The 14082-nt window shown below is 39.7% G+C and overlaps 1 protein-coding gene across 1 annotated transcript in view; it reads left to right on the top strand.

Annotated features, from left to right (window-relative positions):
• Positions 1 to 14082, top strand: part of grin2aa (glutamate receptor, ionotropic, N-methyl D-aspartate 2A, a) — a 181450-nt gene that overhangs the window by 120224 nt on the left and 47144 nt on the right. The window contains exons 3-4 of the mRNA XM_086288761.1: positions 3174 to 3340; positions 7524 to 7952. Of these exons, the coding sequence (XP_086144887.1) occupies positions 3174 to 3340; positions 7524 to 7952 (596 nt within the window). The remainder of the gene's footprint in view (positions 1 to 3173; positions 3341 to 7523; positions 7953 to 14082) is intronic.

The raw sequence follows: 14082 nt of genomic DNA, 5'->3' as shown, positions 1-14082 counted from the left end.
AAAACAAGTCACAAAAGCAAAAACACTGTTCCTTATCTAATTTATCCATATTCACCAACACATAACTACCAGTACCAGGCCTTTATATGTTTACATCCTTTTGTATAATGCAGGAAAGCGTGGGAGCATCGGCTGCTGCCGTGATGAAGACAGGGAGTGACAAGTCTTATAGCATGATTTCCCTCCTGTCCCACCATGCTCAAGCATCGCTTCAGTTTCTACCCCATTAGAACATACAATAGAGCGCCGAGCTGCACAGAGAGTCTCTGAAGAACACTCAAATCTGAGTATAGTGAGCCAGCCCCACATACAGATACAATACCATTAAAAAGCACTCAAGCGTCTCGATATAGGGAGAAGAGTCTCACTCGTTTTCTCATTCTCCAACACTGACCCAAATAATGCAAACAGTGAATTCCCGCATTATTTGGAGGCTATCAAGACAGTAGAAAAGAAAACGATAGATTGTGCAGAGGCGATGAAATTACATGCAGTGCTCGATATGGTTACAAAAGCCATCCAGTGCTTTCTGCTGGTGTCTCTTTTTATTCTCACAATGCGTTTTCAATATATTGTACAAAACCTACCCTGTAGAGAAATGCAACTTTACCTGCAGGAAATTGGTGATACGCCAATACCCTGTAACCTAATAGAAGAGAGGCTTATAGGAATAGAAAGTACTTGATATGTTTAATTGATGCAGCTGACTAGTTTCATACATTTAGTTATTAAAATCTCACATAATCAATCCGTGTTCCTGATAGGGGGGAAAAAACGTGAGTACTAATTACATCTAAACCTGCTGCAGCTTATCAGTCATTGTAGTTAAAGTGTCTGACTACTTGACCCTTTTAAATATTATTAAATGAAGCCAAATGTAGTATACTTATTCTTGGGAAAGTGTGATCAGAGCCTACAGGTGGATGCTATTTGTTAAAATAAATATTATAATGGTGAATATATGAATATGAATATGGCTGTGTAGTGTATATCTGAGCCAGAAAAGTGTACAGTAGTGTGTGAGTACTTTCCACAGCTGTGTATTTTCACTCATTGTAGCAAAACACAAAGTGAGTCGAGATCAGGTTGAACAAAGTGTAGATCTGACTGTGATGGATTTCTAGTAACAGCACAAAATGAAATTTGGACCTTTACATTACCCTTTCATACATGTCATGGCTGAAATACAGAATAAGATAAGTGGTGCGGTGCCACAGTAATCAGTGTCCCAACCTGAGAATATAGAGAAATTTTATGGTAAGCTAGTGAGTAGCATAAGCATCTAAGTGAGTTTTACGGTGGCCCTGAGGGGTCAAACTCACTCCAAAACTAAGGGAAAAAAAACCCAAAACGTACAAAATGCAACAGAAGTATTTTTGGGGGACAACAACATGTTGGAAGAGTTTACAGTGTTATATGAATTATGCAATTAAAACACACATTACCTGCATTTTTTTCTCCCTAACAACACAGATGAATCCTCTGCTTCTATTAAGCCTGTCTCAGTGCAGTACTTATATTAATAGTTTGGTTTTCTGTCACTTCCACATCTTGTCCGTCACAATATTGTCTCCCCCGAAAACACGTTTTTTCAGATTTTTTTTCTACTTCCTTTGTGTTTTAATTAACTTTTTTTTTCATGTGCTTTTGCAGCATTTTTCTTTTGCTGGTGTTTTCTTATGTTGCGGTTCAGTTTGACTTCTCAGGGCCACCATAAGTTTTCCATTCACAATGCATTTGGGAGTAATGAAATGGAATAACAGTACAGCGTCTGAAGAAGTTACTCAACAGCTTCTGCTTGAGTATGGTAGAACCCGATTGAGCCATCATCACTACCAAAGGCCACCATAAACCCAGTAATAATAACAATAATGGCAGTTTGTTTAGTTAAAATGATAATTACATGTTGTAATGATAGTCACCTCTTTGGGCACAGCAAATTGCCCATCCGTATATAGTTTTTTATGGGTGCAGGGTTTGGAATGATTTTTGACCTTTTTTAGGTCTCTCTAAAGGTCTCTTCAAAACTGATTAGACTTGACTGTTGCAGCATATGGGATTGAGGCTAATGTTCGGCCCTATTACAATATGCAGTGACTCAGAGCATTATGGTTGCTGTTTCACTTTCTTTTTTTTTTTCAACTTTAGCCACACTGTGGATAAATTACGGTAGAAGCAGGCCGCGGGCAGTGTGTACTAGCAAAGTGTGCCTTTATGTGTCAGTTTGTGTAACCGTGTGCAGCGCATTTATTAATTTTGAGGTGTGAGCCCAGTGTTTTGTTCTGTTTCTTAGCCTTTATGGTTTTTAGGTTGTTTTTTTTCCCCAAGCTGTCAGGTTGCAGCTTTACAAACACACACACAGACAGAGGAGACCTCCACACAACCCTGCCTCAATCATAATAAGAGAACCAAGTGACACAGAACAAGTGGTGTCAAGATAAGGTATGTGTGAACTCTCTGACATTTCAAGGTAACAGAAAAGCACGAAGATCGTGCAATACTCAGCCAAAGACAAGGTAACACATTTGCTCGTCCACACTTTTTGCAATGCTACACTCTGTTTAATTCTTCGCTGCTTTCTCTAATTTCACATCATTTAATAGTTCACTATAATGAGTCATTTTAAATACAGCATAAATGAACAGAAGTAATTTGTCCATCTATAATTGTGCTTGTCTGCGCTGTCCAAGCTAATGTCTGAGTTTGGCTGAATTAAATGGCAAATGATTCTCAGTCAGGTTTAATGGAGTGAATATGAGCGACTTGGAGTGAATGCAACCCTTGTTCCTCAGAACCATGCCCACAGAGTTCTGCAGCCTGGTCTGTACTGCACCAATCCAATCTGGTCTTAATTGAATTGTTCTGAGGCCCTCATCCATATATTTCCTCTGCAAGAAACTTATTACTCTCAATCTCTGTATGCATGTTTGAGTGTGTATGTGTGTGGGTGAGCAACTGAGAGAGTCTGTCTACTCATATTGTGCCAAGATTTAAATGCCTTGTTGCTGATTGATGTTTCCGAGATGCATCACCTATTCCAAGTTCGAATAGGTGGTGGACTAATCTGAAAAGTGCAACCGCCCCCCCAAAATAACAAAACAAAAAACCCCAGTACAGATAGTCTAATGAATATTCAGCTAATCTTGTGTCTCTGTGTTTCTCTTTGTTCCTAGGATGTGAAGTCAACATTCTTCCAGTTTGGTGCCTCCATCCAACAGGAGGCTCTGCTCATGCTGAACATCATGGAGGAGTATGACTGGCACATCTTTTCCATTGTCACATCAAAGTTCCCAGGCTACCAGGAATTCATCAACATCTTGAAAACTACTGTGGACAACAGGTTAGAACAATACTGTGGTGTGTTCTCAGTTCAATTCAATTTTATTTTATTTATACAGCGCCAAATCACATATTGTTAGATAGACCCTACAATTAATCAACAGAGAAAGCCCCAGCAATCATATGACCCCCTATGAGCAAGCGCTTTGGCGATAGTAGGAAAAACTCCCTTTTAACAGGAAGAAACCTCCAGCAAACCAGGCTCAGGTTGGGGCAGCCTACACCTATTGCAGTGTAACTAAGGGAGGATTCAGGGTCACGTGATCCAGCCCTATATGCTCTAGCAAAAATGATAGTTTTAAGCCTGATCTTAAAAGAAAAGAGCGTGTCAATCTCCTGAATCACAACTGGAAGCTGGTTCCACAGATGAGTGGCCTGTTCTTCGTGCTTGCATTGTTTTTCCCTATGTTTTTAATCCTTTCACCATGAACTGGGGCTGTTAACTCCACTGCTGCTGGGTATAGTACAGGAAATGCCTCCCACCCTCAGGGTTAGTTATCCCCCTACAACTGGCTGTGGGACCAGTCTGCCACTGCCACTCTGTATTTATGGTTATTGAAGGCTCACAGGATTAGTAGCCCACAGTGCACACATCCGACCTGGGTATTTTCTGGCTAGTCAGCTGCCTATTGGGCTACCTGGTTTATCATAACAGGACCATTTGCTTGTCTCAAAGATTAAAGAATGCAGGCAGTGCACTGAAACATCAAATGGCTCATTAAATCAGTTATGCTGTTTGTTTTGATATGTGGCAATTATCCAACCATTTAGTTTTTGTAACGCTGTTAAGTGTGTTACATAACACAAAATATTAAATGACATTAAGGTTTGCAGGTATTAATTAAATTAAAGTTTCAGAAGTGGAACTCACGATGATAATCATAGCGATAATTATGATTTCTAATTTTATGATAATAGTGGATGCAAACTTTCTCTCACGCATACATAATGTTTTTCTAAAAACATTTGTTAAAACAAGGGATGCAGTTTCTGATTTTGATTGCATTTTAGATCAGTAACTTGATTAAATGTTTTCCGGGGGAGTTTCTGGAGGTGTTGAGTTGACCCAGAAGCCCCTCATTTGCAATAAAGTAGCCTAGACTTTAACTTTATGCTGTTTAGAAGCCAACCACTCAGTGTGCATTCCCTCAGAACACAACACACTGCAGTGCTACCAGAATGCAGGGCATTAAAAAAAAATACCTGACCGTTTTTTCAACCTGTTTCTCTCTAAAAGAGTGAGCAGGTGGGTTTCCACTGCTAATCATTTAAGTGTCCCCAATCCTCACACAGCATGTTACAGGATTATCAAAGCATTAACCAACCCTGCCAACTCAGTCTTTTAACTAGAAACACTTTCAATGTATTAAAATTAACAACATCAAAATTACATTACACCAGTAGAAGACTAGATGAATTGAAGTACATCCATTGTGCTCTTCAAAAATATCCAGCCTAAAAGAATTTCGTAAGCATCCTTTCAGTGAATGGGGATGATAAGTAGGTTTACTGCGCGTGCAGGTTGGCTGTTTGCCACACCTTTAGGTCATTCTGACTGATGGTGCTTGTTTCAGCGGAGAGAAAGAGGAAAGTACAGCACGCCATAATTTTGGGCAAAAATGGTCATATTAATGATACATGTTCAGCACTGTGGAGATGTAGGCAAGGACTGGTGCCTGTACCTGTGATATATTCAAGCTCACCTGAGGTCTTTCTCATCAGCAGTTACTCTTAATGTCAGACGCAGCAGGGATTCAACAGCTTCTCCTACTCTATGCTTTGTTGATGATAACTAAAGCAGTTTAATTACAGGCAGCAGGTGACAGACATGTTTAATACATTCATATGGAGAGAAAGGAAACTTAAAATCCCAGTGTCTGTATTTGTGCCTTTAAGAAGTGATCTTGACTTCAGTGCTACTTTTAGCTGCCCCCTTGTCACAAGGGGTCACCACAGCAAGCAGCTCTACACGTTTGATTTGGCAGAGTTTTATGCCAAATGCCCTTTTTTGACACCATCCCATGTCTACAGCTATATTACACAAAACCTGTCTGTTTGGTTGTCTCCTCCTACATGATCAGGAGTTAGGCAAGCTAACTTGGCATACAGGTACATTTCAGAGCTCAGAAGGTTTTTATCTTCAACAGAGATGATGATGTCATCGTGCTGCTTAGCAGCAACCTACCAACAGGTTAAATGAGGACACGTAACATATTACAAGAGCGTTGTATCATTTTAACTTCATGATAACAACATCTAATTTAGCAAATATTGACTGCTGAGATCACCAAATGTTTATACTATCAATATTACATTAAATCATTTGACACCTTAACTTATGACATCAGGTTTAATGTATTTAGGGTCTATATTAACAGTTTAATGTTGGATAAATGACTGGATAAGCATGCTTAAAGGCAAGGGGCTTTGAAGCCATTTGATTTAGTCCAGGCTATAAAATTCATTTTATGCACTTTTATCAGGTCCATTTTATTAAGATTAAACAATGAGACATATGAAGGTGTAATCAGAATGGAAGTTCAGTTATTAGGTGATCTTTTACTACGTAGATCTATATTTAGTTTTAAAAACATGTATATACCATTTTTTCATTATATGTTTGATGGAAGTGAACAGATGAGTGGTGTATCACAGTTATTTTGACCATGGATAGTAGACGTGGTCCCTTAATCATACACACAGAAGATATAAACACATTTTAATTTAAACAAACCCCATGTTTATCTTTAAAACAACCTCTTTTGCCTCTTTTTACTTTTTTCAACGTGTTAAACAGTTGAAACCAGGGCGTGTATTTTCTCATCTCAGCTGAGTGCAGGTGGGCAGGTGGTCTCTCTGTGTAATCCGCAGATTAAAGGAGTTTGCATTGAGTTTTTGGATGGGAATGTAAATGAGCTGGACCAATAGAGACCGGTGTGTTCTCCATCATCTCAAACACAGAATATGGTGTTATCTATTTCAATTAAGGAGACCGATGCATAATTAAAGAGCATCCTGAAGAAACCCCCCCAACATTAGATGTGACTATCAACTTCTATTTACTGTTTACTTATAATATAGCATTCAGCAGCATGTACTGTGTCTTTTTCCTTGGGCGTGTATGTGTGTACTTGTCTGCATGTGGATCATTTTCTCTCTATTAGCTTTGTCATCTGGGACAAGTAACCTGTCATCACTTTGAAAAGCAAGAAGAGGCCAGGAAGTCCCAAATCACTCTCATGTTACACCACCTGTCCGCTGAAGGGTCCTACACAATGGTTAACTGCCATCTTTGCCCTATCGTGTGTCACACTTTGTATTCCTCACTCTCTCTTGTGTATGTGTGTGTTTTTGTGCATGTGTGTGTGAATGCGAGCATCACTCCCTAATCCTCACTCTGCCTGTTCATAACTGCTGTCAACTTGTGATACCGCAGAAAATCGCCAGTTTATCGCACAATTATGTTCTTTAATTGCGATCATAAGTGCCGTTTCCCTCTGTTTCTGCGGGTCTTTAGCCGCATGTACTGGGACCTTCTGATTATTATTACTCGTGACATTATGAAAAAGAGCAGCCAGTCCCACTGGATGAGAGAGATGCTCTATAAATTCATAATCTTTTTTAATGAGCACTTGCTATTTCTCACTCTGACCACTTTAGCTAACTGGCTACTGAATTACAAGGAAAAAAAAAATCTTTGGAAATTTTACATGATTGCTTTCCTTTGCTGCAGTTTCGACACTATAAAGTAGCAGCCCCATGATTGCGCTGTGGGAAATCAATACGTATTACCCTTTTTTGTGTAAAAGGTGACAGAAGCTGCATTATGTTTTGATCACTTCGCTGTTATGTTATCACCAGTGTCACCAATTAGCCCAATGGCCACAGGCGTTGCTTTGGATATTTATTATCAGGGCGGTGTTTTTTCACCTTGTCCTTTAACTGTGTGTAGGCTGGAACCAGCTGAGAATCATTACTGGACCAGCTTCATTCAATTTATTGTGCTTAATGTGCTCTCCCTTTGACAATAAGCACTTTACATCTATTAGAATTCACGTCGCACTTAACAGTGATATTAATTATAATGGATAATTGTAACTGCCCTTGCCAGCACCTGAGCAAAGTTAATAGTCTATTAGTTAAATATTAACATTTCACTCCTCTTCTTGTTATCCTTGCTTTAGTTTTGTGGGTTGGGACCTGCAGAATATCATCACTCTGGATGCCGTGGAGGAAGACAGCCGTTCTCAGATCATGCTGAAGAAAGTCCAGTCTCCAGTGGTCCTGCTGTACTGCTCCAAAGATGAGGCGGTGTACATCCTGGATGAGGCTCGCTCTCTGGGCCTCACCGGATTCGGATACATCTGGATTGTGCCATCCCTCACCACCGGCAACCCAGAAATAACGCCAGACGCGTTCCCGTCGGGAATGATCTCGGTGTCGTACGATGACTGGGACTACCCGCTGGAGGCCCGTGTTCGCGACGGTATAGGCATCATAACGTCAGCGGCGGCAGCCATGTTGGACGAGTACGGCGACATCCCTGAAGCCAAGACGTCCTGTTACGGCCAGATGGAGAAGACAACCAAGCTGCCTCCCAGTGCACTTCATAAGTAAGCAAAGAGTTTATTTCTTTGTTGTTGTTCTTTTGTCTCTAATGATTATTAACAAATAAAGTACGTGTGAGTCTGAGGAGCACTAATAGAACAGAAAGAGGAGCATAATAATATTGGTGTTTTTTTGATTTGTGTAATTTAAAAGCATCTGAAAAGTCCCCGAGTTAGCATGCGCGATTTTTTATGGATGACTCTTTCCCTCCAACTTCTGTTTTCACCCTTATCCTCGCTAATTAGAGAGAAGCTTTCACCGAGTTGCTGCTGAAGATTGCCATTCGAGAAAAGATGCAATTATTGGATACGAGAGCAAGGGATGGAGAGATAGAGGAAGAAGCACGGAGGAAGTGTAGGAGTTAAAAACAGAGAGGAAAAACAGGTGAATGGAAGTCGAGAGGGGAGCTTGTGATGTAGGCAGTGAAAAAACAGGGGCAGGCAAGAAATCGAGACTGGGGGGAACAGCGGGAGGCCGCTACAAATGAGTGCTCTCCAAAATTGAAGAGCTCCTTGATGAGTCCTTCTGTTCTTTTCTCATTTATTCCACCATCTCTCATTCACTCTCTTCTACTCCCCCTTCTCATGAGCTCAACCCTGCAGCAGCCAGTGGGAGATGGTGCAGGTCTTGCCAGCTCTGTCTGGCTTTCCATCTGGCAGAGGAAGGAGGGACACACACAGTTGCGCAACCTGTGTTTACATCCCAATATTGTAAATTTTTTTTTAAGATAATGATGTGTGAAATTAAAATTTGCATGTCTAAAGGGTAAAACTTGATTCTACGACGTATTTCCAGGGAGGAAAAATCTCGCCTCTCTGTGTCTACTGTTACTTATCTTGCAACTAAAACGGTTAGTCTGGGGAGCGATTTAGAAACAATTTAGCTACACATGAAGCCATATGGATGTGTTTGATATTTAGCAGTGTGCAGAACATTTTGCCAAACACAGTAAATCAATATAATATTTCATCTGATGTAAGTGATCCAGCGTTTGAGTCGACACAGAAATCACGCCGCTGCTCTTTATCTTGGATGAATTCTTAAAACCCAACAAGAATAAGAATTTTTTGAAACAGCTGATTTAACCATCATGTCCTTATGTGCTGATGATGGCATTGGAGCAAAAGTTTGAATATTTGGCTTTGACAGAATCTCAGAGAAGGTTGCATGGCTTAGTGCAAAAACAGAATGAGGAAAAGAGCCCAGCAGCTGCTCAGCTGTAACACGGTGATGGGTTTTTTCCCTTCGTGTAACATCAGCTTTTAGAATTAAAGTTCCAATTTTCTTTCTCTGCTGGGATAATACTGGTTTAGTGCTTTGAGTTTGAAGTCTGAGATTTTTTTTATTCCCTTTGCTCAGTTCACTCTGCCATATGATGCATTTTAATTGGCTCTTTGTGGCTAGGTCACAGCAGAGCTTTCTTCTCTGCGCACCTACATCTCTACCAGCTTTTCATCATTATTGATGATGTTTCTGTCTGAATCTTCCCACACCTTCCAAATGCCACCCCGAATTTCATCTGGAGCCATAACAACCCCAAAGTCACAGAGGTAACAGGGTAGTTACTGGTGCTGACTGGCACCAATTAGCGAGCTTCCGCTCAAAACAGCGGTCATTTGCAGAAGGAGTCATTAAAGTAGGACGATTGCATCTTAACTTACAACCTGATCTATGTCTCATTTTGTCTGGAAACACAGACGCATCAAACAGAATCACCAAACATCAAGAGCCAGCTGACGTTGTTCCCAGCGTGCTCTGCTGCCTAAGGTTGTTACCCAGGTGATCAGTGTCCACAGATGGCACTGTAGTGGGTGAGAGAACTCAGCCAATAGGGCTCTGAGGCCAGAACAAGAGAAAACACGATTGGTTAAAGGTAGGTCAGGGCAATGGCAAGTGTGGGTTGTTGGACCATCATCAGCTGTCAGGGAAGACATGAAGACACGGTCAGCTCACAGACATGCAAGTACACAGATGCATGCACAGAGAGGTGAGCAGATGGGATGTAAGTGCAAATATACAGTATGTGGGACATATTGCAGTATTTTCCTTTAGGCACAGTATTTATCCCAGTCTTTCAGGAGGTGTGTTTTTGTAAGCAAGATGTCAATAATGGTATTATTATCTTATGAGCATCTGGCTAGTGTTCAACTTGAGATTTATTGTTTGTTTGCTTGAGCACCTCTCAGACTCCACTGTGGTTTGTCACAACAATTAGATTTAAAGCAGATGCTCCTTCCAGCCCTAAGTGTGCCAGAAACCATTTCATAATTGAAATTAACTTGTTTTGATGGGAATATTATTAATAGTTATTGCTGAATTTACAAAAAAAAAAATAATAATAATAAATCCTTCACTCAATGGCTACTACTATAGCTACTATACTATACTACTATAGCTTCGGGCCTTTAGTGAAGTTTTACCTCAGTCACTTTGCTCGTGTCAGCTGTGATGATAAATCCACAGTGACATATCCAAGATGAATATGGTGTGCCAAGTAATAAAAAATAAAATTAAATAAAAACAGGAGACAAATGACCAACTAAGAGCGCTGGCCAGTGCAGCAATCAGACCGAGTGACAACCTGTACTCCATATAAAATGCAGCGCGTGGACCTGTGCTCGTGCGCGTGCACGCGCATGTTAGAAACAAGAGAAATATCCCCCCTTAAGAGAATGTTCTGTCATGACAGATTTACAGTGTGCTGCTCACCTTCCTGTGGAGAACAGTGTGCCTTAAAAGACTTTAGCACTTATTTATCAGTGTGTTAGTGTGTGTGTGTGTGTGTGTGTGTGTGTGTGTGTGTGTGTGTGTGTGTGTGTGTGTGTGTGTGTGTGTGGAAAAGGCGTGGTGCCGGTAGTTTGTTCTGACAGGTAATTTCGGGCTCTAGCCGTGATATATGGGGGTCAAAATTCAGAAAACACTTTTTTTTTTCGTAGATGCACATTACACACACAAACTTAGTCCTGGGGCAGCTGTCATTTCAGTGGTGCAAAGATAAACGCTTGCTCAACAGCGCTACACAATGCGATTTTTTGTAACCTGTCCTTTCTGGCATTTTTCTGTACGACACTTACAGACACATAAAATGAGGCATTTTTTCTTAAAATATGTACATTTTCATAATTATAAATCTGAGAACTGGATAAAAACTGGTTTAAAAGTTTAAAGTGTTTAAAAGGTTTTGAATATTGAATATTTCTTAATCACTCTATACATATTCCAAAATAAAACAAAAAAACAAACAAACAACATTTTTAAAAAACATTTTCCAGACATTTAAATTCAGGAACAAACAAATAAATTTATGTCCTTCAGATATTCTTGGGTTTTTCTTTTTTTTTTTTTACATGCAAAAAATGCAACATCACTGATTAACTTAAATCTATTTATTTAGATTTTTTAGGATTTAGCTTCATATTTGCACTAATTTCCATAAATGTCCACTAGGAGAACTATTTTAAAATAACGTCAGTGTGCATGGAACAAATGGCAACAGAAAAAATGGTTTTGCCTGTAGTTCTTCTTCATGCGTGCTGTACAAAACCGTTTAGTGTATTTATCATTTTAGAGCGTTAGAGATCTAACATGTTTTTTTGTCTTTTTAGAGAATGGAGACCGTCATGCCCCAGAGTCTCAACATGCCTGTCAATCCACAGCTCATACATAATACATTACCGCATAATCACTTGCTAACGACACCTATGGGCGTTTGTGTATTAATAAATGTAAATGTAAATGTTTGCAGGTCCCTTGTGGGATGTGAAATGCACCAAGTGATCTCAGAACTAATCATGTATTTAGGGGTAAGATTCCTAAACAATGAGTAAAACAGTACAGTGGATTTGATTCTATAATGAAACTGCTCTTATACTATTACTGTATAAGCAGGCAAAACATTAAAAAAAGAAACCTCTTTTATTTAGTCAGCTATTCTAGTGACTTCACACTATGTAAAAAAAATGAATGTAGTTGAATTTGTTCCTCAAAAAAGCTGTTGTTACTACATTTACATGTGGATGATTTATAGGTATAATTAAGCATTTTCACATTCACAAAAACGGCTGTTTTAGGCCTCGCACCACTGTTATCAGCTTTCAAATAGGCAAATAAACCTTCACACAAAGGTAGAAGATGTGTGTCTGTGTGTGAGTACAGTGGTTATGGCTTAAACATTGATGGTGTGAGGTGACTATGAAGCGTCTCTCCATTTCGATCTAAAACAACAGACTGATTGTAGGTCGAGTGCCTGATACTTCAAATGAAGTGTTCATTAAGGGTGTGCACTTCAAACGAGCTGTGAGAAAATCAGCTTTCCAACAGGCTGATCGTGGAGCTCAGATAGTTATCATCTTTTTCTGTTTTTGTTTTGGAGAATTAAAGCGAACAGTATAGTCGTCCCAACTTTCAACATTAAAGAAGTACTTAAAGCTGAGGACATAAAAGAGGTTTTAAGTTTAACTTTTAACTGAAAGGCTAATCGACTTAGCTTCAGCTAAACGACTGCCCTGTCGTTTGTTGCTCTAAGAAATATAAATGTTTCCTTGGCACTGAATTTTTAAAATGTTTTAGATGTTTTCACATATTTTAACAGGACATCTGGCTTCTTCTTTGTAGAGCAGAACAGTTGTTTGACACAAGGAACAAAATCAGTTTTACTTACTACCCATGTTTTTCCGTTGCTCATTCACACAACTCTCAGCCAATCATGTGGCAGCTTGTTGCATTTAAGCATGTAGACATTGTCAAGATGACCTGCTGAAGTTTAACCCGAGCATCAGAATGGGGAAGAAAGGTAATTTAAGGATCTGAATGTGGCTTGGTTGTTGACAGCAATGGGAAGAAACCAAGTACAAATACTTTATTTTCTACAGTTGACAGGCTAACAAACCCTCCTGTGTCAGTGGCAGCTGAACTTCATTCGACCATGGCCTGCAATGACTTTGCCAAATTCTTCACTGAAAAAATCCAAAAAATTAGACAAGCAGTTGGTACATCAACAGCAGATCCAGGATATGTACTGTGTCCACCAAAAAACTGTTTAAACACCATGAAACAGTTTCAACCTATTAACAGCAAAGACCTGGAGGACATCTTAGGTCAACTGAACTCCTCCTCCTGCTGTTTAGATGTCCTGCCAACAAGTTTTTTCAAAAAGGTCTCAAAGACTTTAGAGTCAGACCTGTTACAGATCGTCAACTTTTCTTTATTATCAGGTGTGTTTCCAGAATCACTAAAAACTGCTGTAATCAAACCTATACTGAAAAAGGACAATCTTGACAAGACACAAATGAACAACTACAGGCCGATCTCAAATCTCCCGTTTTTAAGTAAGATCATTGAAAAAGCAGTTTCTCAACAGCTCAGTTACTTCTTAAAACAGAATAATTGCTACGATGCCTTCCAGTCAGGTTTTAGACAGAACCACAGCACTGAAACTGCTCTGACCAAAGTGTTTAATGACATATGTCTGAATACAGACAGTGGAAAAATGTCAGTCCTAGTTTTACTGGATCTCAGTGCAGCATTTGATACAGTTGACCACAACATATTACTCAAACGACTGGAGAACTGGACAGGTCTTTCAGGAACTGTACTAAACTGGTTCAAAACATACGTAGAAAACAGGAAATACTTTGTATCAATAGGTAACTTCACATCTGAGCAGACAAGTATCACATGTGGAGTTCCCCAAGGTTCCATCTTGGGACCCCTTCTGTTTAACATCTACATGCTCCCACTGGCACAGATTATAAACAACAACAAAATAAACTATCACAGCTATGCAGATGACACACAAATATATATCACAATGTCACCAGGAGACCGAGGCCCTGTACAGGCTCTTGGTAAATGCATTGAGGAAATCAATGACTGGTTGTGCCACAATTTTCTCCAGCTAAACAAAAACAAAACTGAGGTAATAGTCTTTGGCGCCAAAGAAAAACGATTACAGGTCACCAGAGAACTTCAATCTATACACCTAAAAACCACAAACCAGGCGAGAAATTTGGGTGTAGTGATGGATGCAGACCTAAACTTAGAAAAACACATTAAGACAATAACAAAGTCAGCTTACTATCACCTCAAGAATATATCAAGGATAAAAGATCTGATGTCTCAACAGGACCTGGAAAA

This window comes from Aulonocara sp. 'chitande type north' Nkhata Bay, linkage group LG4 (assembly GCF_057382095.1).
Source record: "Aulonocara sp. 'chitande type north' Nkhata Bay isolate Kocher_YH1m ecotype deep benthic linkage group LG4, A_spYH_male_GT1.1, whole genome shotgun sequence".
NCBI classification, from domain to species: Eukaryota; Metazoa; Chordata; class Actinopteri; order Cichliformes; family Cichlidae; genus Aulonocara; species Aulonocara sp. 'chitande type north' Nkhata Bay.
The sequence above is the reverse complement of the archived record's forward strand: the minus strand, read 5'-3'. Positions and strand labels throughout refer to the sequence as shown.